This window comes from Larus michahellis, chromosome 3 (assembly GCF_964199755.1).
Source record: "Larus michahellis chromosome 3, bLarMic1.1, whole genome shotgun sequence".
Taxonomy (NCBI): Eukaryota; Metazoa; Chordata; class Aves; order Charadriiformes; family Laridae; genus Larus; species Larus michahellis.
The window spans coordinates 104,958,599-104,981,013 of record NC_133898.1 but is presented as its reverse complement, the minus strand read 5'-3'; the positions used below and the strand labels follow the sequence as shown (position 1 = coordinate 104,981,013).

General features: G+C 41.1%; 1 protein-coding gene across 2 annotated transcripts in view; it reads left to right on the top strand.

The window, feature by feature from the left end:
* The first annotated feature begins 2,522 nt into the window (after positions 1-2,522).
* Positions 2,523-22,415, top strand: part of HCRTR2 (hypocretin receptor 2) — a 33,930-nt gene continuing 14,037 nt past the window's right edge. Inside the window, exons 1-3 of one of the 2 annotated variants that reach the window (XM_074578349.1) lie at positions 2,523-3,013; positions 16,710-16,888; positions 18,500-18,743. In XM_074578349.1, coding sequence (XP_074434450.1) covers positions 2,785-3,013; positions 16,710-16,888; positions 18,500-18,743 — 652 coding nt within the window. In that variant the 5' untranslated portion in view covers positions 2,523-2,784. Of the gene's footprint in view, positions 3,014-16,709; positions 16,889-18,499; positions 18,750-22,415 lie in introns of both variants that reach the window. The other variant, XM_074578350.1, reaches the window with a different exon arrangement.

Sequence of the window (22,415 nt, the reverse complement as noted above, 5' to 3'; positions counted from 1 at the left end):
AATTAAAATATAAATCAGCACTAATATACATCAGGTGAATCTATGTTGCTAATTCATTTTCACAAATTAGAAAGCTAGAGGGGACCTCTGGCATGCTACAGGTCATGTGACTTTTCTGAATTAATTCCCATTTCAGCTAGCACTTATCTTTTAGAAAGGCATTCGATCTTGATTTTAAAATGCACCGCTAAAATGAACCAGTTTGAAAAATATTTCCTCAGTAGCAGGGTTTTGTGCATGGTGAGTATTTTCGCTTAGTCAAGTTTCACTCTATATATGGCGTATGCTTCTATATACCTTAATCTGTTTTCACAAGTATACTTATTTATATCATCAAGGGTGACAAGAAGTTTTCTGGCTATAGATTCGCCATAAGAGTGTGTGTTTAGCTGATTACCCCTGATCTTTGGGTCCCCTGCCAACTTCTTCAGGGTCATTGAACAATGAGTGTAACAGAACCAAGAACTGACAGTAGAAACACACAGGCTCAGCGATGATCCTTTGTCTACCATTCCGTTAGTTAGCCCATTTTTAATCTTTATAATGTGTGCCATAATGATTTTTTTACTATCCTGTCTTCCTAATCAGAATGTGCTCTATCAATCAAAGCAAATGTCTTACAGTACTCTAGGAATACAAAATTTATGTAGATTATCAATCTGCATAATCATTTATTTATGTCTTTACCGATCAAACTTGTAATCTTGTTGAAAAAATAACGATCCCTAAGATGTATTTTTCACAAAACCGTGTTGTTTCTTAATATTTACACCTTTTTAATACAAGTCCTTACTACTGGTGAGGGAGGAAGAAAAGAAAAGCACTCTATGTCAAAAAAAGGCATTACTTGTTTCAGACTTTATGGCAAATTGGAAGCAAATATTGTAATTATGGACTAATATTTTAACATATGAAACAAGCTGGAGCATGAGTGTGGTTGTCAGTTACTGATCACCAAATGGTCGTGCTCTAATTCTTTTAATCACTAGCAAAGACCAACACAAGCTCCTTAAATATGCCTGGGTTTGTGTACCAAGTAGACCTGCATTCCCACATTCTCAGGACAGTTTAAATCACTTCTTGAAACTCAGACCTCAACTAACATTACTTTAGGAGTTTTCATTAGTTGCAGAGTGCTGACTCTTTATGATGCTTGCAATGTCTACCTTTCTAATTTATGTAAGATAGGTGCTGATCCTACCTGTATATCCAAGTATGTCTCACTCTTTAACGTAGTCAGCCTAAAAAGTCCACTTCACTTCCCTGTGCAATAGGAAAGGGATTTTTGTTTATTTGACAGGGAACTAAAGCAAAGAGAGCAGATCTATAGAAATAGGTGCCCAAAGGCAGCACCGGGTGTAGATATACTGCATTGGACTTTGGAGGCAATAGAGAAGGCTGCATACCTGTAAAGAATAATTCAGGAGCCTAAAGTACTGTCTAGAGCTAAGCACTACAGTGTTTATGAATATCTGCCTCTCTATTACACTTCTGTGTTGGAAGTAGAGTCGCACCATAATAGTTCCTGCATTCCTAGGGAGGTGCAAACTCTGCACTGAAATGCTTAACTGAGGGAGCTGTGGCATTTCACAACGGAAGGGGCGCTTACGTCAGACTCATTAAATAAGTCTGCTAGGAACTGAGCAGATTACCTGAATAAAAGGGTTGGGTTTTTTCGGTCAGGGAGGGTCAAGTCCGGACCTATCCCTTCTCTTTCGGGAAACATACACTGAAAATAATTCAAGAAGCAATGACCAGAAGCCAGGAATCCTATCGCACTGTTTAACTAGCACTTCTGGGCTCTCTTGAATTGCCTTCTGCCGGATCAGCTCAATTCAGAATAGCTAAGGGACAGTTGCTGTCTTGAGATCCCAAGCTGGATGTTTGAAACAACCTCAGCGCAGAGAACCTGCGTGCTAGACTCAAGCCTACAGTGAGCTCTCACTGATCTTCAAATCCGACGAAGCCCCGCGCTTGTCTGATCAGTGCTCTTGAGGATTTCCCCATTGGGGTTAATCCCTCTGTTGTAGCCCCACACTCAGCCCGACTTCCGAAGGGGGCACAGAAAGGAGACAGCCTCATTAGCCACTCGTTTGTAATGGCTCCTTTTACCCTGCGCTTCCTTACACAGCAGCCTCCCACTGCCTTTAATCTGCAAATATCTTGAATATATACGGTATTTAAGGTAGAAAGGTCTAAAAAAGAAGTGCCTTTGCGAGAGAGGGTGGGAAACCGAGGGGAACGGGAGTCGGAGGGGGGGTGGACCAGCCAGGAGCAGGGTCGGGGGGAGAGATGCGGGGATGGGGATGGGGAGGAGGAAGATGCGAAGGCGGGGGAAGTGTGTTGGGGTGCATGTGCATGGTTTGGGGAATGAAAATCGGTGTCGTCCGAAACGGACTTGACTTTTCCAGCGGGGGCAGGTGCATGCAACCCACCCTGACCAGCCTTTTCCCCGGCCGTGCTGGGGGGGGCGCAGCCTCCGCGTCCGCGGAGGCTGCGCCCCCCAGCCCGGCCGGGGAAAAGGATGATCAGGGCGGGTTGGGGACCGACGCGGATCCCCAGCCTGTTCCCGCATTGGCTCCCGTAAGTTCCCGCGTCATTTTTCTCCCCACACCCCGCTTTTCGCACTGGCAACCACAAGCCTCGATGGACGGGCGGGAGAAAGCTCGGATGCTCTGAGAGGATCTGGTTGTGGTGTTTTGGGGTTTTTTTGTGTTTTGCTTTTTTTTTTTTTTTTTTAACTTCTTTTATTTTTTTTCCCAGCCCCCGGACCAACCCCCAGGGATGTCCGGGATTCAACCCGAGGATGGTTCCCCTCCGTACAGGAATTGGACGAGCGGGTTGGAGCTAAACGAAACGCGGGGGGCTTTTTTAACCCCTTCCTCCGACTACGACGATGAAGAGTTCCTGCGGTACCTCTGGAAGGAGTATTTGCACCCCAAGGAGTACGAATGGGCGCTGATCGCCGGCTACATCGTCGTCTTCATCGTGGCGCTCGTCGGGAACGTCCTGGGTGAGTCGCGCTCCCCCAAAACTTCCCGATCCCCCCTTCCCGAGGTGGGGGTTTGGACAGACGGTGGCAGGAAAACAAGGCGGGGGCTGGGGGAGGGTGTGGGGTTCGCTTCCCCCGCTGAAAACACGGGTGTCCCCAACCGCGGGGGAAAGTTAAGGCTGCGCGGACAGCGTGAAAACCGCGCTCCCCTTGCGCGGGTGGCGAGGGGCCGGCGGAGCTCAACCGGAGGGGACGCGGGGATTGGAGAACCGGGGGCTGCCGGCCGCTTTCCCATCCCTCACCGCCGGGTCGAGGTGTTGAACATCCGTCTGTCCGTCCGTCCGTCCGTCCGTCCGTCCCCGCCGCCCTGCCCGCCCCGGCCGGCGGCTCCGCCTCTCAGCCCGCCCGGGAGGCTGCTGCTCCATCTCACAGCCCGGCCCGTTCCCATTCATCCGTGAAGGAGGCGGCAGGGGCGGGGGGGAAACGCGGGGGTTGCCCGCGTCCCCCCCCGCTCCCGCCGGAGGCAGAAGCCTCCGGCGGGAGCGGGGGGGGGCGCGGGCAACCCACGCGTGGTGACGGGGAGCCGGTTTACCGCCGTGAGAACCCACTTAGCTGGAGTCGTTTGCCCTTTTTATTTATTTATTTCTTTCTTTATTTCCATGGGTGACATTTTCATGAACGGAGCGGCGCGCTAGCCCGCCCAGCCCCGCCATACGGGTCTTCCATCCATTCATGGTTTTGGGTTTTTTTGGTGTGGGGGGGGTTTTTTTCGGTTGTTTTTTTTTTTTTCCCGAAGGATTTATGCGTGGCGGGGCTGTCGCCTGCAAGCGCTCCGAGGGCTCCCCGAGGCGAGATGCAAATAAGACTGCAGCCAAAGGGAAAATTTTGCATGGCTTTTTTTTTTTTTTTCTTTCAACAGACTTGATGATGCTTCTCTTTTTTTCTCTTTTTTTTTTTTTTTTTTTTTTTTTCCCCCTGGAATGGTGCGCTAACCGCCTGCAAACACCCAGTATGCACGTTGGCGAAACCAGTGAGTTTTCAGCCAAAAAGAGGTTACCTTAGAGCTGTTCAGAAGCCTGAGCATGTTTTTGCTTGGTCCATTGCTCAGCAGCCAGTCTGACAGGCAGTGGGAAGATAACAGCCCTCTCAAAGACGCTGTACTTTAAAGTAGGAAAAAGAACAAAAAAAAAAAAAAAGCGTCCTTCGTTCTAATCTTGAGCAAAGATCATTTTAGGAGGACTACCTGTGCTTACCTATTTCCCTCCACCGGTTCTGTAAACAGGCTGTCCTCTTGCCTTTAAAGATTCCAAGGTCAAATCTTCAGCCCTAGGAGCTCTCACCTGTATACACTTTTTTCCCCCTGAAGCCCCAAGGAGAAAAGCTTTCTTTGTGCTCCTGCAAATAGAGACCATACCGGTGCTGATGTAGAGCTGCTTCTTCCTGACATTTGCATCCATTATCTTTTTGCTTGGGATGGAAGCTGACATTTGGCAGTCCGCCCACCTTTCCCTTGCCTGGACTGCTGCTTTCCGAGCCGTTTGCTCTTTCAGCTGCCTTTGTGCATCACAGGGACCTCACCCACCCAAACTGCTGCTCCTGTTTACGGGCAAGTTGTTTGTGGGAGGTGCAGGTGCAGGTGCTCGTTAGCTGAACACTGTCTCATCTTTATGCAAGAAAGCTCATCCTGCACTGATTGCAGCCTCACGTGATTTTAAGGAGAGAAATGGATGGGGTCTAATGCTCTTTCCAAAGACATTTTTGTGAAACTTTATTTGGCTGACACTGAAAATCTGATATAAAGCAGTACACATTTTGAAGTTTGTGAGAAGTTAATTTTTCCTGCTTGGAAAATCCGTATTCAAGGTTAATCTGTGATTTAGTCATGGACCTTCTTGAAACAGAGCAGAAGTGGTTCTAAATAGAGTTTTAGTGGCTAAGAGTGCTTTATGGTATCATCCTTAATTATTCAGCGTGTTCCTCTGCTTACGTTTGACCAATGCTGCTGGACTAGTGTAGCACGTGAAGTCAATGCTTTGATGCCATTTTGTCCACGTCCCATTCAGATAGCACTTAAGTAACCAGGAAAGACTCTTCCCTTCCCTGTGTGGTACTGAAAAATTATATTTCTGCCTCGTATTTTGATTTGTGCATTCACGTGGGATGAAGAGACTCATTGTGTCCAGCAATAACACCTGTGCAAGTGGAAGGCACAGCACATCCCTCAGATATTAGTAATAAACTAGATTGAAGCATTCTGGCAGTTAATTAACTACCAAGGGTAGAATCAGAAGCTTGAACTTTGATTGACATCTACTGGGCTCTTGAGTGAGCTGCACTGCAGGAATTCTACTTATAATAGCATATAACAAGGTCTGCATTGCTATTTAGCTTTCAGTTTAATTAGGAGAATTGACATACACTGTCCGAGCTGCTGCACAAACCAGCTAAAATGAAAACGGTTAGCAAGTCTCTGCATTTGAATGCAAGCTTCATTATTGCGTTCATGTGCTTCATGTCAATGATTCTGATGTGCGCCCATGTGCTCTGGCTGCTTACCGGAGATTTCAGTGCAAGCCACTGAGGTGAAACAGAAGACGTTTTTAGGACATATTTACATGAACATTCAGAGAACCTGAAAGCCAGATGATAACATCAGTATGCTTTGTCCTATTTTCTTCTTCACGTGGTCACTGTTTATCACTAGAAGCAGAATAGATGTTGAGGATAAGGACTTTCTGTTTTGCAAACAAGACCAAAAGATTTCTTTACCACTGCGCAGCAATGAAACTCTTGCAACCTTCTTTGTACAGCTAGTGCAAAACATAGGACTTCTTAAGGGAGAATGTATGTTGACTGTAGAGTAAATACCTGTTTCTTCTTTATTTGAAAACATCACATTAAAAACATTAGTAAAAACCAGAAGACTGGATAATTAAAGAAGGAAAGATATTTTTAGGATGTATGGAGGTCTCTGGTTACGGACATGGTCATTCCACAGTAACCAGCTGCAGCAGTTAATAACTGGAATAAGACCACAAGGGATGTGCACAACAATGTACAGCTCCATACATTTAACTCCATTTATACAGGTAGAGAATGGGAATGGTTCTCATTTAAGTTATTCACTGCGTGGGTCAGAACTTTTCTAATGGAATGGTTTCTCTCTGAACGCAGAACAAGCAGCCTTCTGGTGTCCCACCAGCCGGGCTGCTGGGCCTCTTGGCAGCCCTCCCCAGAGCTGGCAGGAGCTGAGATCCTGAGCACACACAGCCTGCCAGCGCCCAGCTTGAAAGTCCTCAGCACTGCTGGCTCCCAAGGCTAAGAGACCATGCAGGACATCAGTGAGAGATGTCAGAAACTTTCTTTACTCACACAGTTTGGTGACACTTGTTTTTCTTTCCAACTCAGAATGAAGCCGCATTTAATTGACAGAGAATTACTGTTCTCTGGATCGCTCTATTATTTTACAGTAACTGCTAGTTATGCTGAGATCTGTACAGAATCCAACTGTGGTCCTTTCCTCTTAGAGTTCATAGTCTGACTCATAGAGCTCAACAGCATTCATTTGATTTTTACACATTATAGTTTGATTTTTTAGGGCTGGAGAAGAAAATGTTTGTGTTTAGTTCTAACACCAGAGTCCTGGTCCAATGCCTATCAATAGGCAACTGTCTCAAATGTGCTCTGTTACCATTTTCAGGTATCTGGTAAATAGTGAGGTCTATGCGTACATGCGTTGGTAGAATTAAGTCATGTGTTCTCTTAAATGGTGCCATGATCTTCATGAATCCTATTTGATGGCCATAGATGATCCGTGTTTCATTTAATCACATTTTAAGTTATATTTAATTTTGTCCAGATTACTTGGGGAATCTGGCACTGAAAGGGCTTTACTTTTATAATATCAGCATGACAATCACCTTTATCGGTTGGATGAAAAATAACTAAAGCCGCTTTATCATTTTTAAAAAGATTCCACATGGGGAATGATACAATATTTATACATTTCACCTACCTAAGATATAGAATGTAGGAGCTCAATTTCTGTTAAGAGTTCAAATATCAACTGAAGTACATTGGTATTTGCATAATATGGGGATTACTGGCCAGAAAGAGTGATGCACGTTCTTGTGAGATACACAAAAAGTAGAAAAGCATTAAAAGATGATGCTGATTTGAAATCATGCCCTTTTCTTTTTAGATTCTTATATCGAGATGTATATCTAGGTCCACTCTGTATGCTTTCTGACCAGAGAGTCCGGAGTGGGGACAGCTCTACTTTGCTTTACCATTCGTTATGTCGAAAGGCAGCTCTTGCCTAGTGTGAATAGTACAGTCCTGTTGAACCCAACTCTGAAAAAGGGCAATGCCCGAGGCTGAAGGAAGGTGAGCTGTAAGAGACGCTTGATGTCTTGAATGGTTTTGGGTTTGTTTCATTTTACTTTCAAGGCGTACTCCTGATAAACATGTGAAACTTTAAAGAACTTATCCCCTTTACTTTTAAGTGTGAGTGATAGTTCTGAAGACCAGCTCTGCTATTTAGACCCAAAACAGGTGCAACCTTGATGGTGGCAGGATATGCTGCCTAGCATTAATTTTATACTGTGGGTGGTAGTTGAAAAGAATCATCTATCTATGGAAGAAGGATAGTAACTCAGCAGAGCTGTTTGGCGACTGCACAACTCGAAGACCACGAAGAACAGTAAATCCCTGTCTGCCAGGAGCTGAACAGAGATTAACGCATCTTTCCCTTAGGTCAGTGAAGTATTCTTCAGAGAGAAGTGTCTTTGGGGCATTACCAAATGAAATCTGTTGTCCCTTCCTGCTTTAACTCACCATCTTTCCAAAAGATGGAAGGTTTTGGCATGATTCTTTGTTTTTAAAGTGTTGTTTACTTTCTGTGTTGCATGTCTTTTTTTTTTTTCTTTTTTTTTTTTTTGGATATTAGCAGCTGATTCACTTACTGTACCATCTCAGAAGTGGAATTTGTCAGAGAAGAGCTAGAATGGACCATTCCCCAAGGGAAGGAGAGCCAGGAGCTGAGGGCAGCTGCAAGATTGACAGGGCAGTGTACTCACCAACACAGTCCCGCTGTGCCTGAGGGCATGGTAGGTCTGGTGATGTTTAGCAGGTTTCAGTCACCTCCCAGCAATCGCCAGACAAATCCATAGCGATGAAGCAGGTCTGAGGTTAAGCCAGAAAGCCAAGTCAGTGGGTGAGGATCACAATCCAGATCAGGAAGGCACATGCGTATTTGCAATGTGGTCTTTATCTGAGCTAAGTGTGAGAGCCTGAACTTAAATGCAGCTCCCGGGCAAGGAGGTGACCTCTAAAAGAGGTGTCTCACATCTTTCTCCGACACCTCTGTTCCCAGCAGCCTGATCCCGGCTTACATGCTACTCCGTACCAGAGCTGGCCTCCAGCCCAGGGAACCAACCCCTGGGCAGGGGGCAGAGGGGGCAGAACCTGGGGGTGCTCTCAGCCCTGGCAAATCCGTGTTCTGTCCCCTGGTTCTCAGCGCAGTAAGACTGCAAGGATTTTAGCCCAGTTCGGGGAATATTATATTGGCAATGTGGATTCATGATACAGATTCGGAAGTTGTATATATGCAAAATATTTGGTGTAGCATCTCCCTAGCATAGTGAATTGTGTTTTCTTTGCGTAGTCTAAAGAACAGGCATTCTTACATCTACGTTAGATGGGTCCATTCCTAGTGCAACTCCCCTCTACACCGACCGACAGATGCATTTTGAAGCATATGGTTTCAAAGTTGCACAGCATTTCAGCTGTGGAGCATTCCTTGGTTTTAATGAGTCATGCAGGTTTAAATGGAATCACAGTGAAGTGTGAAATCTTTTTACTGTAGTGTCATTTGCAGTTTGACAGCTATATTTATGGTCCTTCCATCTCTAACGTGAAGTGTGTGTAAGGATTTTGTAGGCTTTTTATTGTTAGTACGGATAGAAAAATAAGTATATCAAATGTGAATATGACATAACTGGTCATTCAGTATAGCCAGCTCTGCAGAGAAGACCGGGGTTGCCAATTAATGCTTGTAATGATTTGTGTGTCTATGTGAGTGTGGTGGATGAATTTAAAACCAATCTGTCTGTGTTGATCACTACAGTTAGCTCAGAAAACTGTTTGATGGTACCTTTCACTTCCTCCAGAGGTGACCAAACCTGGCATTTTTGACAGTCTGTTTTTATAGCGTAGCTGATCTTCTGGTAATGACTCCCATTTCCATAAGATTGTTAATTGTCTAAGATTATGTAATGCGACTGGGTTAGAAAATTAATCTTATGCCAATGAGATGGTTGTGCTCTTACTCCCAATTGTAATCTGGAGAGATAAGCTTCCAGCAAGCAGAATTTAGTTCTTGTATTCTGCTCTAGCACCATAATAGTAAGGCAGTACAAAAACCACAGAAGTGGGCTGGAGAACATGAGTATCCACAACTCATCAGTCTCTTTAAAAGCCTGAGTACAATAGAGCACTTGGTGGCTAGAAAACATCTCAGAAAATATACTGCTGCAAGCAAACTTGCTGTATATCTGTTTATTTATGTAGACTGTCTTTTGTGGGAGACAGTTCCCCATTAGTACATTTTAGTGAAGCTGATACTCAACAAGATGAGATTTCATATGTTCAGTGTTATGCAGCTATATTTCTTACAGTTTCAGTATTTTTCCTAGAGTTTTACTAGGAAAAAAGTGATGGGACCTACACGTATATACTTGTTTATGTGCGGTACAGAGGGAGCATGACCTAACCGCCTACTCCTTTTGTCGTGCTTCATGATAGTGTTCAAATTTGTTGACACATCTGGAGTGTCCTGTTGATGAGGAGCTATCACTTCACTGGCAGGCTATGTAATTCCGTTGTGTGTGCAGCCCAGAATATTGCTCATCTTTTCAGCTGTTGCATCACATATTCAAGGACAGTTCTTATCTGCTGGGCATTATTGACAGCTGTAGGAATTTTTTCAAGATTTCCTTCATAATAAGTATTGTATAAAAAGTATCTTTTCTTTGTGTCATTCTTTCTATTACTTTTCTCAACATAAACCTGGTCTTACATTGGACTCATTTTTTCAGATAAGATTAGTTACGTAAAAAATGAAGTAATGTGGGAGTTTAGAGCTTAATGGTGGGTAGAGATGGACAGCCTAGGAAGTAGATATCATCTTCCTATTCACAGAAGAGATCACTTTGGTTTAGATCTTTTGTTCTCACTGCTGGTTTCAAAAACCCCTAATTAAATATCCTCTGCAATTTAGTTAAAGTGCTTCTCACCCCTTAATCAAGTTCATCAATAAAGTTATTGAAAGGCTCGTGGAAAGCCTTCCTAAAACAACTAAAATAAGCACCTAATTTTTAGATTCTTAAGTTAAAGCAGAAGAATCTTCAATCAGGAATTGTTCATAATGAAAGTAGTTTCAATGACAGCGTTTTTCCTTCCAAGAGTATTCACAATTCAGTGTTTCTACAGGGGCTCTAGTTCTCCAGAATCTCATTTGGTAGCCTGTCTGCTCAGCCTTCCTTGTAACATGGTGGTGTTGCTCGACACCCCACCACCCAGACCTTGATTTACAGCACGTAATGGCATCACCAAAAAAGACTGAGGAGGAGAATGCCATATGAAGAACCACTTCATTGTCAGGTGGAAACAATTTTTTTTGTGGGGGTAGGGGGTAGAGAATAAATAATGTGTAACTCAAATCTATTTAACACATTTTTTAATCGCTGTTTGATTGTAAAATATTGTGAAGGAGTGAAGCTCCGTAGAAGCTTTCTGCATTTGGAGATGTTGATGACTAGTGCTTATAATCACTGCGTTACTCCCAAGTGGCTGCTGCATGGCCATGTTATGATATTTTAGTCAAATAATTGTGAAACTGAATTACCAAAGCAAAATAAAATCATTGCAGTTTAGCATAAAGGGAAAGGAAATGATAATTCTTTGTTTACATCCATCTGGGATTTGTTATTCACCAAAAATGAGATAAGAGGTAGTGTCATTCATTTATATAAGGTGTTCCTGGTTATGGAAATTATATTTCTATTTTCGCCAAGAAGTCGCACTGGAAGATGACCCAGTGAATAAGAGGTTGACAAGACTTCTGGAGTGTTGCGAAAATGATTTAGGGTTGACATGTAAAAAAAACTTGACAGCTGAACCAGCAGTCCACCAGCAGAAGGCTTGCAGCACAATGTTTAATATGCTTGAGACAGCGTAAATCTTCCAGGAGGCAAGCAGCTGCATTTTATACCAGCTGGAGCCTTTGTATTATTTTCATATTCAGCTTGAGATACAATGAGCTATGCTAATTGAATAGATGGCATTACAGCCTCTAATTAAAATGCCCCAGGACACTAAACCAACAGGGATTAAATCTGTATGTGAAAAATACCAATCTCACTGTACCATCATATTTGAGGGGCTTTTTTTCTTCGGAAATATAACGAGGTATATGAAGCTTTCTTGATGGACTTCTGATAGCATCTGTCTTAAAAATTATCTTTGATTTGAATTTATAATGTTTAGTCCTTCCTGGGACTTGCCTGTGAGACTTTTTTGGGGGGTGGGAGATCATGAACGCTTGGAGGATGGGTTCCGAAACAAGCTTCATTATCGCAGAACTGTCCTCTCTTGGGGAAAGCCTCCGCGAGTTTTTCCAAACACCGTCAGCCTGGCAACTCAAACTAGTTTCCAAGCCTTCACTGACACTGTGTGGCAGAGGTAGGAATAGCAGGTTTTGCTGCTGAGGTTTTGCTTAAAGCTCTTGATTCTGGCGGAAGAAAATGAAAGCATCAGCGGTGAGCTGAAGGAGTTAGGAGAGTCGGATTACTTAATAACCGTCAGAAACAAATAGCTGCTCTTCGTGAAAGGTGGCCTGCGTGTTTTCATTTGCAGTTATTAGGTATGACTTTGAGCGTTTTTATAAAATAAATGCAAAAATACAGAAAAAAATAAAATGCACTGGGCAGGTAACTAGGTTCCAGTAGAGTTCTAGCAGTCAGGAAAACCACGCACAGTAGGAGCACATTTCCGAGTTACGTTTCTCTCACATTTCCTTTCCACTTTCCTTTTTTTTTTTAAAATTCTGATCCTCTTCTTCAATGTCTGTGTTAATACTGTTTTTCCCACTTTCTTCCTCACTCCCATTTATAGCTGGAAACATCAAAGGTTGCATTAAAGATTTGCATATAATGTTAAATTGAGGTTTTATTCAGACCTGTTTTTATCATCTCATAGATTTTCAGCAGAGGTTCGGGCCACTACATTGTGCCTTAGCTAAACAGGGATCCTGTTAACTCTGTGGTGTCTCCCAAGTTTTTTAGGAAGTCTGGTGGTGGCCTCATCCCCTATTTTATCATTTTGGAGTACTTTTTGGTAAAATACACTCCCAGGTGAGAATCCTTACTACCTTTCTCATCATTGCTTCTCCTCTCCAAGCTGAATCGAAAGCCACTGCTCTCTGCTATTTCGCTCTGGGTGGGCAGATGGTGTTTCCTACTCCATGGAGCTTCCTTTCTCCAGCGTGTTTCTTCAGGGTTTATGTAGGAGCTGAGTCCTTCCACTTCTCTATAGAACCACCTGAGAGGAAAATGCATATTTAAAGGACTGAGGGTGGAGAGTATACAAAATTCTTTTGTTCTGATAAATAACTAGTTATAATATATTCAGTGCCCTATTCAAACTATTTTGCATGCCTATAAAATAATAATTTTTGAACACAAGCTAGAGCATCTTTCTCAATGATCTGATAGACCACTGGTATATCAGTGAAGCTGTTGCCCAGGACTATGGAATAGCCTTGTACTGTAGCAGACTCAGAAAGACATCTAGTCTGTAAAGAATATATTGAACTAACTTTCTGTCATTTATACCCTTCTGTCCTATTCAAATAACTTGTAGCAAATCCTCACAGCTCACTTTAGCCTTGCACTGAAAGAAAACATGGTCATTGTTTGCGCAGGCTGAAAACAATGCTGCAACCAGCAGAGGGCAAGGAAGGGGGGGGGAAAGCTGGTTTATTTTTAAAATGCTTTCTCTTCAGAGGCTTTCTTACACAAACTCAGTTTTTGTATACATTCATGAATAAGTTTCTGGGATACTCAATTATTATGGTAGTATGTAAGCATGCTCATTAAGATGCTTTTGCGCTACGTGCTGTACAAAGAATGGAAAATGGTCTATGCTGCAAAGAATGGATGAGGTCAGAAGGGGAAACACATAAGCATCCACAGAGAAATATATATTAACAAGTTATCTTGCATTTCTATGCTTCTAATTTATTGGTTTTTCCACCTTTCCAGTGCCTCTTGCTCCCATGCAGTAGAATTCAAAGGAAATCAGAGCTACTTTCTGTATATTGGCTTTCCTGCATACTGCTACTCCCTAAGAAGCAAGGAGCATAGTCTTTTATATTTCTCTGAGGAATAGCAGGTACTGGAGTTCATCTAAATTCCATCCGTGTTAAGCCAGTGTGATCTGGAAGGCTTAGTAAAGAGCTGAGAATTAAGGAGTCCAAGTTTCTTTTTCTGTGTCTGATTTACTGTAGGGCCTTTAGCAACTTCTGTTCTGCACTTCACTTTTCTTGCATCAAAGATGAAAATTATAATATTTTCTTAGCTCTCTGGGGTATCATAAGGTTTTATTTTCTCATACTGATAGAAAGCTTTGAACACAACATGAAAAATGCTATGAATTGATTTCTGGTACAGTTTGCTGCCAATGAGATTGAGCTCACGTTCGTTAACTTAATGGATTTGTTTTACCAGAAATAACGTTTATGTGCAGGTGCTTTCGCCAAACAGGTCAGCACAGGAATGAGAATAGGCCTTGCCAGAGAGCGTGCATATCTGCTTAAACCTGGCACCTTTAGGCACTGACATCTTTGCTGAAAACAGTGCACTTGGCTGGTAGAATGTAGGACTGTTGAAACCATAGCATGAGAACAAAGTAGCCAAACTCTGAACTTATAAAACAACATTTTATTTAACTTTTGCCTATTGATAAAAGAAATAAAAAGTACAGAGAAAAACATTGCCACCTAATATTAACTTTTGCCTAATTACAAGACAGGACCATACTTTCAATAGGAATTGCACTCAAGACAACGAACAAGCCCTAAGTAAAAGCCCACAGTGTTAACACTATTGAAAGTGAAGTGGTGTTTGCTATTTTTTTCCCCTGCATTGCATTTCCAACTGTGAACAACATTCCAGAGGGGCAGCAATGTATCGTCTTCCCTGCTACATGCTGCCTCTGCATTGTCAGAATGTACGTTATAACTGTAATAATCCCATGCGCCAAGTGATAATGACAAAGCCCTGGATAGTTATATTGTAATTATCATGCAATGCTATTGGTAGGTAACTCAAATCACCCAAATGGGAAGCAAATACAATTAATATGATGTTTCCTTTAAGCTTTTGATTTGTAAGCCTTGCCTTTCAGATATCTGAGGCCACAGCTAAGAGAACCTGGAATATTTTATTCAGGAAGAAAAATGTAGAAGAAATGGAGACCGTGGGAGATTTTATTGAGATGTGAAGAGCTTTGTGGAGGGGTTTTGACTTGCATTTACAAGAGCATGATAGATGTATATCAAAGACTAAATTTATACAAGCTATAGAATTTGGAAACATGTCTGCAACACCTTGAAAAATGAAGAAGATCCGCTGTGGCACAATAGAGATTTTAGATGAAACTTGGAAGCCTATGTCCTAAAAAGATAGCTGATAAAATCACCTTCTCTTAGGTAAACTGAAGCCAACCTAGCCTCTCCCTCTCTCTTTGTCCTAAAATACCCCTAAATGTCTAAACATAGCCCTCATGAAGAAGTGCTCCAATCTCAGCTCCTGCTAAAGCTCTAGCCTTGAATGAGTATTGTGACAATTTTGGTCACTGCACTCCGACAGCAAAGGTGCGGTCCAGTCTGAAGCCCATCCAGAGAACAGCAACAAGGATGGCTGCCAAAGTTCTAAAAATGGCCAGCAGTGAAAGGTAAAGAGTTCTGGAGCTGTACAGTCTGAGAAGAAAACAGAGGAAAGATGCAACAACCATCTTTACATATGCAAAGCTTTGCCGCAGGGAAAAGCTCTTCTTCATTGTTGCCTGTGTACAGAAAAAAAAAAAAAAAGAAAAAAGAGTGATATAAATAGCAGCAAAAGAAAAGCAGATTAGACATTAGAGGACTACTTTTTTTTTTTTTTTTTTTTTGTAATAGGAAAGGTAGTTTAACCCTGCAACAAATTGGAGAGAGGCATGACATCTTCAAACAACAGATTTTAAAATGTAAACTTGCCAGCAATGGCTTAGTGGTAGTCTTGCTGTAGTTATGTTGGTCTAAAGACACGAGCAAGATGAGATTTGTGGAATGAAGTAATACATTGTATTAGATCAACTGATGCAGCTGGAAGATGGGCCCAAGCTTTCAGGCACACCATCCTTCTTAGGAACTAAAGAAGCATCTGAGCTCAAGAGCTTATGTGCCTTGAAGTCTGTGTCATTTTTTTCCAGCTGTTTTAGCTAGTTTAATAAAAGAATAGCTTAACTCTAGCTCATTCCATTTCAGATTTGGATAACTTCTTGAGGACCCTTCTAACTCTATTCTTTAGCATTCTGCGACATGTTTAATATATCTAAATTAAGCCTAGTGCCGTATCCGGACAGATTAAGGAGACTTCAAATCTTCATCTGGATTTGCATGATGAATGAATTATTGTTTACAGAAGAACCTTTGATGTACAATGAGATGTACTGTTTTCTTACAAGAAGTGTTGTGGTGTTGCCGGAAAATTTTGTGCATCGGTTTTTAAACAGCTTTCGTTGACTGAATCTAAAACATTCAAAAGCTATTGATTGCTACAATCTCTCAGGGTTTTACTTACAAAGTTATTAAAAAACTTTAGTTTCTCAGACTCAGTTTTGGCATTTTTAATGTATTTGCTTATGAATATTAATGTTAAAGGACTAATATGCCTCATTTCTAAAAGCCTTTTGAATTGAAAAAGAGGGAAAAGACATAAAACAAGCTTTAAAGGCACATCTTGTAGAGCGTTTGCTATGTGCTGCTTTTGATCACAGTAATCGTCATCAAAAAAATACCACATTTAAAATGGGTAGCACTTAATACTGCAAAAATTACCTTTATTTTCTTACCTCAAACCACAGTTGCCCCTACAACTGTGACAGATTCTCTGCAGATGCAATAGATACATTACGCCCAGCAAAATGTTTTATCAAATGATTGTAGTCTTGATACAGTTTACAAGATTCCATGTGGTAGCAATTTGAATTAAGCATCACACTGTCATTAAAAAAAGATGAAATTCTACAAATGTGGATGTGTATTGCTGTACACTAGAGCCAATGGATTAAAACAGATATGAAGAACGTTGTGTGAATAGCTAGTGAAAACAGTACTTACAGTAACATAAACTGGTTTATATATTAGACTAATTCCCTTGCTGTGGTCTGTGGAAAACTACTCTTTGTGGACTAAGATTCTCTCTTCATGTACCCTCTTGTTTCCACCTTAAAGGAAAACACATGGTTCTTACACTGAACTGCATATTCAAATATTCTGTATTAAACAGAGGACACAAACATTTCCTTAATTCTGAAAAGCCAAAATTCCTTAATTTTCCTGTTGAAGCATTCCCTAAGTCAGTTCTTTCTCACTAACTTGCCTTTCCCAATTCAGTTTGCATTGCAGTGTGGAAGAATCATCACATGAGGACAGTTACCAACTATTTCATAGTGAATCTCTCTCTGGCTGACATTCTGGTCACAATTACTTGTCTTCCAGCAACTTTAGTAGTGGACATCACAGAAACGTGGTTCTTTGGGCAGCCCCTCTGCAAAGCGATTCCCTACTTACAGGTATTATTTTACTGCATTTGTGTAAACATTACCTGTGTTACGAAAAAGAGAAAGAACAATAGCATCTTCCTAATAGTGATAATCTGGTGGAAGTCTATCTCTGCTACTGAAGTAGATGTCTCAGGGTGGCTGCTGAGGATTAAAAGACTCCTCCACTTGTGAATATGTTCATGCTTAATAAATATTGCGTTTGGTCCATCTCATTGTTAGACTTGGGCGATACACTTTCTGGAACACGTGTCTGATGCTCTTCACTTTTTGCGGTCTGTTTTACTAATCCAGAGGGGATGTAAAGCAATAAAAATGTTGGTAAATAGAATTTACAGACACTGGTGATGAGACACTGGAATAGGTTGCTCAGGGAAGTTGTGGATGCCCCATCCCTGGAAGTGTTCAAGGCCAGGCTGGATGGGGCTTTGAGCAGCCTGGTCTAGTGGAGGGTGTCCCTGCCCATGGCAGGGGGTTGGAACTAGATGACCTTTAAGGTCCCTTCCAACCCAAACCATTCTGTGATTCCATGATTCTATGATTCTAATTACAATCATTTATACTCTGTGTGTGTGGACCTAAACAGCTACACAAGTGTCCAGGACAGAGAATCTGAATTTCTCAAGGGAGTCTGGGCATTCATATATGTTTAGTGACTTCGCATATTTTAGAAGTAAAGTATCGTGGTTCACTGGGAGCTGATCAGGTTGTCTGACTTGAGCATTAATTGCCACCACTCATGACCAGTGGTTAGTTAGGAGATCATTCGCATCAAAATGATTGACAAATACCTTTTCTAAGAATAGGTTGTTAAATGAACTGACTGGGCATACTAGAATGGCAAGTGCTTGGCCTTTCAGTCATTATAAATCAAAAGAATTAAGCAGAACTCTGAATGTATGCAGGTGATCAGCTCTGTGCCTCCGGCACAAGTTATATTTTGAGCAGATACCTGTATGGCTGAAGAGCCACACTGTCTCGTGGAAGAAATCCAAAGAGAAAGTGAAATGATCACCTAGTGTAGAGAGTGAAAGAATAAAACCAAAGTGATACGTTATTTCCTATGCTGAATAGAAGGTAAAATGACTTCATCTGCCTTAAGCTGATTGGCTGGGGTTTTTTATGAGACCCTGAATTTCCATTGTTCCTGTGAAAACTGAAAAGGCAAAATGATGGTACTGGTGTCCAAATATATCATAGAAAACAAACAAACAAACAAACAAAAATATTCTACCAAGAAAAAAAAGAAGTTGTCTAATTAGTTGTCTAATGCTTTTAAAGTAATTCTTCAGATAAAGTTTTGCAAATTCTAAGTCCCATAAATTTGCTTTTTCAGACTCTGACCCTGCTACACCTAATGAGTCTGGGTAGCACCCTAATCTGTGAATCGTCCTGTTGATTCTAGGGGGACTCTAGCAGATGAGGATATCTGTTGTAATTCTGTAAGAAGTGATTTAAAAAGGAGCCTTTTCCTGGGAATAATTTCTATTTATTAATTGCAGATAGAGAGCTAACTGTGTTGAAAATAGAAATAATTTTTAGAAGTCGGGAAAAAAAATTTACAATAAATAATTTTTAAAGCTCTGAAAAAATTACATTTACATAATATTTCCTTTTCTTTAGACAGTTTCAGTCTCTGTGTCTGTACTAACACTTAGCTGCATTGCTTTGGATCGATGGTATGCAATTTGTCACCCTTTGATGTTTAAAAGCACAGCCAAGCGAGCAAGGAACAGCATTATAATTATCTGGATTGTGTCCTGCATCATAATGATTCCTCAGGCTATTGTTATGGAGTGCAGCAGCGTGTTCCCAGGATTAGCCAATAAAACCACCTTGTTCACAGTGTGTGATGAGCGCTGGGGAGGTGAGTGTGTCATTGACCATAAAGACTGAATTCGTACTGCTGTTATGTAATAAAAATATCAGGACATATTAATATGCAGTCGAGTTGTATAAACATATCACAAAATGTTCTTAATTATATAAGCTTTCCTAGAACTACCGTTTTTCAAATACTGTGAAGTCGCCTTTTCTTTTGTATTGCTAAGACTTAAAGTACATCTGAAACCAAGTTTAAATGAATGAGGCTGGCTTGTGTCTTGACCGTGTTAATGTTTCCCAGAGGGTAGAAATGTTCCCACCCTCAAATGCTTATGCTTATATAATCCTGTGATCGATAGACATTGCAGGTTTTCAAAGACTTCAGTATTTAGCCTTAAGAAATAACTGCACGAGAACAGAATTTCTGTTTACCTGATGTATTGCTTTTGCTAATGGCAGAAAGTTGACTAGTCTTTACAGATATCTCCTGGGACTTCGATGCAAATTGCATGTCATTACAGAATTTATAGAGATATCATCAGTACAGGGTAGCAAGTTAGCCCACAATTTTAAATTTATCATGGATAAGACCATTTAAATAATTTTTTAAACATAATCAGTTAGAAATTATTCTATCCAAGGAGCGTAATCCTGCCTTTCCAGATTAACTTTGAATCTAACTTGTTCTGTATTTGAATTCAGCTGTAAGAAGCCGTAAGGGTTGCCAGGGAGTAACTACTACTATTTTGTCTCCGTTCACAGCTAGTGGTGTTAGCCGCCCACCCGAATGGTTAAGGCTCAACTCTGGTGGGCTTTGGCATAACTCCAACGCTAATAGAGCGTGTGAGTTACATGCTGTGACTCTGACACTGGATATAATGACCATCAGTAATCCCATTATTCACACACGGGAAAATAAAGCCAAGTTTGCCAAAACACATAACTAAAAGGTGCCTGTTTAATAGCCTGGAGTCAGACTAAAACATAATCAGATTCTGTCCCAGAGCTCCCTCTGTAGAAGATTCCAGTTCTGTGAACAATTAAGATAAAATACAACTGGATCACCTGTACTTAATTATCATGATAAATTAGTTAGCTTGAACTGCTGAGGGCTCTTCCATGTGCTATTTGGAAGTCCCTTGCCTGCTAACGGCCTCTGCAGGGCCACTGGGGGATTAATGAGAAGACATTGGGTATCAGATTCCCTGTTCTTTATCTCCTTCATCCCAGTTAGTCCTCTGGGACAAGGCAACGGGACAGAGACCGTCATCAACTGGCACTCATTGCAGACAAAGATTTGCTGAAAGTTTGTAGGTTAGAGTAAGGCTCCGTTAAGCTATGAGTATTGTACTTGCTGTTTCACTGGAGAGAACACATTAGCTTTTTAGTTCTAGTGTTCTTTCTTCATCTGTGAACGATTTTCTATCTCCTGGCCTGCTGCTGGAGTCCGGGAGATACAAAATTTTTGTGTGACTATTTTCTTTCACCGCATTCACTCCAAGTACAATTTCTGTCCGCTCATTTTGGCTGCAGAACTAATTATCCATGCCTTCATCACTTCAAGGTCAGATCTGCAGCAAAGATTCTTTTAATCAACCTAGGAAATTAAAACGATGTAGTTAATGAATTGGGGAGTCAGGAGAGCATTTCATCAGGGAACGCAATCTCAAAATTTCCAGATCTGCATTGGCCACTTGTTGATTCCCAACAGAAAAGTGTTGCTTTTGAACTACAGAGTCCACAGTGGCCTTGGAACAGTGCTGTGCTGAAGTAGTTGCAGCCCTCAGATATGCCTGAGCCAAAGCACCCATTATACCAAAGAAAAAAAAACACAACCTCCCACGTGTTTGCAAGACTCCACTCCTATGGAGTGTATTTGTCCAAAATGAAATCTGTTGATCTTCGGGTTGTGCTGCGAGCCTTCACTTGGATGTTTGGAGAGGTAGAAAGGGGTAGAAGAAAAAGCAAGTACTTATGCTTAGAATTAAATTCTTTCTGCGTGCGGCTTCAGAAATGAAGTGCAAACAATCCAAAATTATTTTGGTTGCTGGGCTTTTTTTTATTTATATTTATATATATTTATATTTTTATTTATATTTATTTATATTGAGCATGAAATGAAAATATTTTTACATTAAAAATACATTAAAGTTTTCTGAAATGGGAAGCTTTTCATTTCACTGAAAGATAACAATCCTATTTTTATCCTGTTGTCTTTTTAAAGAAGTATTCTTCTAATGATAATGCACTATCATTGCTAGTTATTCTGCTTGTGCGTTTCAATTATCCATAAAAAATAATCCTCTCTGCTTTCTAATAACAACTTATATTAACTTGAGAGAAGAAGCTTTGTAAGCGTTAAGTTAGAAGTATGTTGCTCAAATCATGGAATTACTTAGTAAATGTAGAGTTAACCATATATTATCCAAGAGGATAAAATATAATGTATATACTTTAACATGCCTTTCAGACTATGGAAAATAAAGTGTCATTAGCTACGAGTAATTTCTATTCAATTGAAAATGTCTAAGGACAATGAGTTGCGCCAAGGCATAGAAAATGCAGTTTTTCTTCTGAAAAACAGGGTTTGAAATCACAAAGGCCCCCAAACAGAAGACCATGGATAACAGGGCAGCAGTTTGAAAAGACTGGTGAGCCTTAAGGCCAAAAGAAGGAATAAAGAGCTAATATTTTCAAAGAAAATAGTTGCATTTTTGTTGGATTTTGTTTTGCCTTTTTTGATTATGGGAATATTGAGGGTCAAAGAAAGCTAACCAGGAGGAGGTTGAAGGAGAAAGAAATTCATGTTCCTACAAATAAGCTATATTTGCAAGGATGAAGTGGAGATGTAGATACTGCACACACACAAGACACCCTGAGCAAATCCTATAGGAGCCAGTTTAGAGGAAAGGGATTATATTTGGGTGTTTACTGCTTTGTTTAGAACCACATATAATTTATGCTATCTAAAATTATGGTATGTCTTATGAAATCTTTGCAGAGCATCACATACGCTGATGCCCCAAGGATATTAAACTGTGAATTGTCAAGGTTGGGACTGCAAAAAGGGGGTGCTTAATGACACTTTCCAAAGTATTTTGGAAGTCTATTCTAATTCTGGGAATTCGGGGTCACTTAAACATGAGGTGATATGGAAGACTAATGGGAAGCCGCGTCCAGGGAAGCATCAGAGATGCCAAAGCGGGAGACGGCACTGTACCCTCCCCAGACTTAGGTCCAGCTGATGAAATCCATGCAAGTCTGATCAACACTGTAACACTTGGGCTCCTTAATGGTGAACAAATAGTGGCCACCCTGACTAATAAGATTTCAAGCATGCTGTTGGAGAGCTGCCAGTGACTGCAAATGGAGCAATAGTTCAGCCTAAAACAGGGCTCAATTTCTTTTTAATTGCTTCTGGCATTCCTGAATATAAAATTCATTGCCAATTCTAGGCTAAGGGGTTTTCATTTCGAGTACTGTCTAATAACAATATTTTATTTGGGAATGCAGAAGGATCCAACATGTGACCTATGCAGACTCACTTAAGGAGCCAGTGTTGGCCACAGTTCTATAATAGTCTGTAATTGCTATGTGCTGAATTTGATGATAAAGTGCCAAAATAAAAGAAATATATGTTAAAATGAGTTCACCATGTGTCCAAGTCAGCTAAATGCATTCTCTTAGAGCTGTTCGCAAAAAGAGTGTTAGCCAA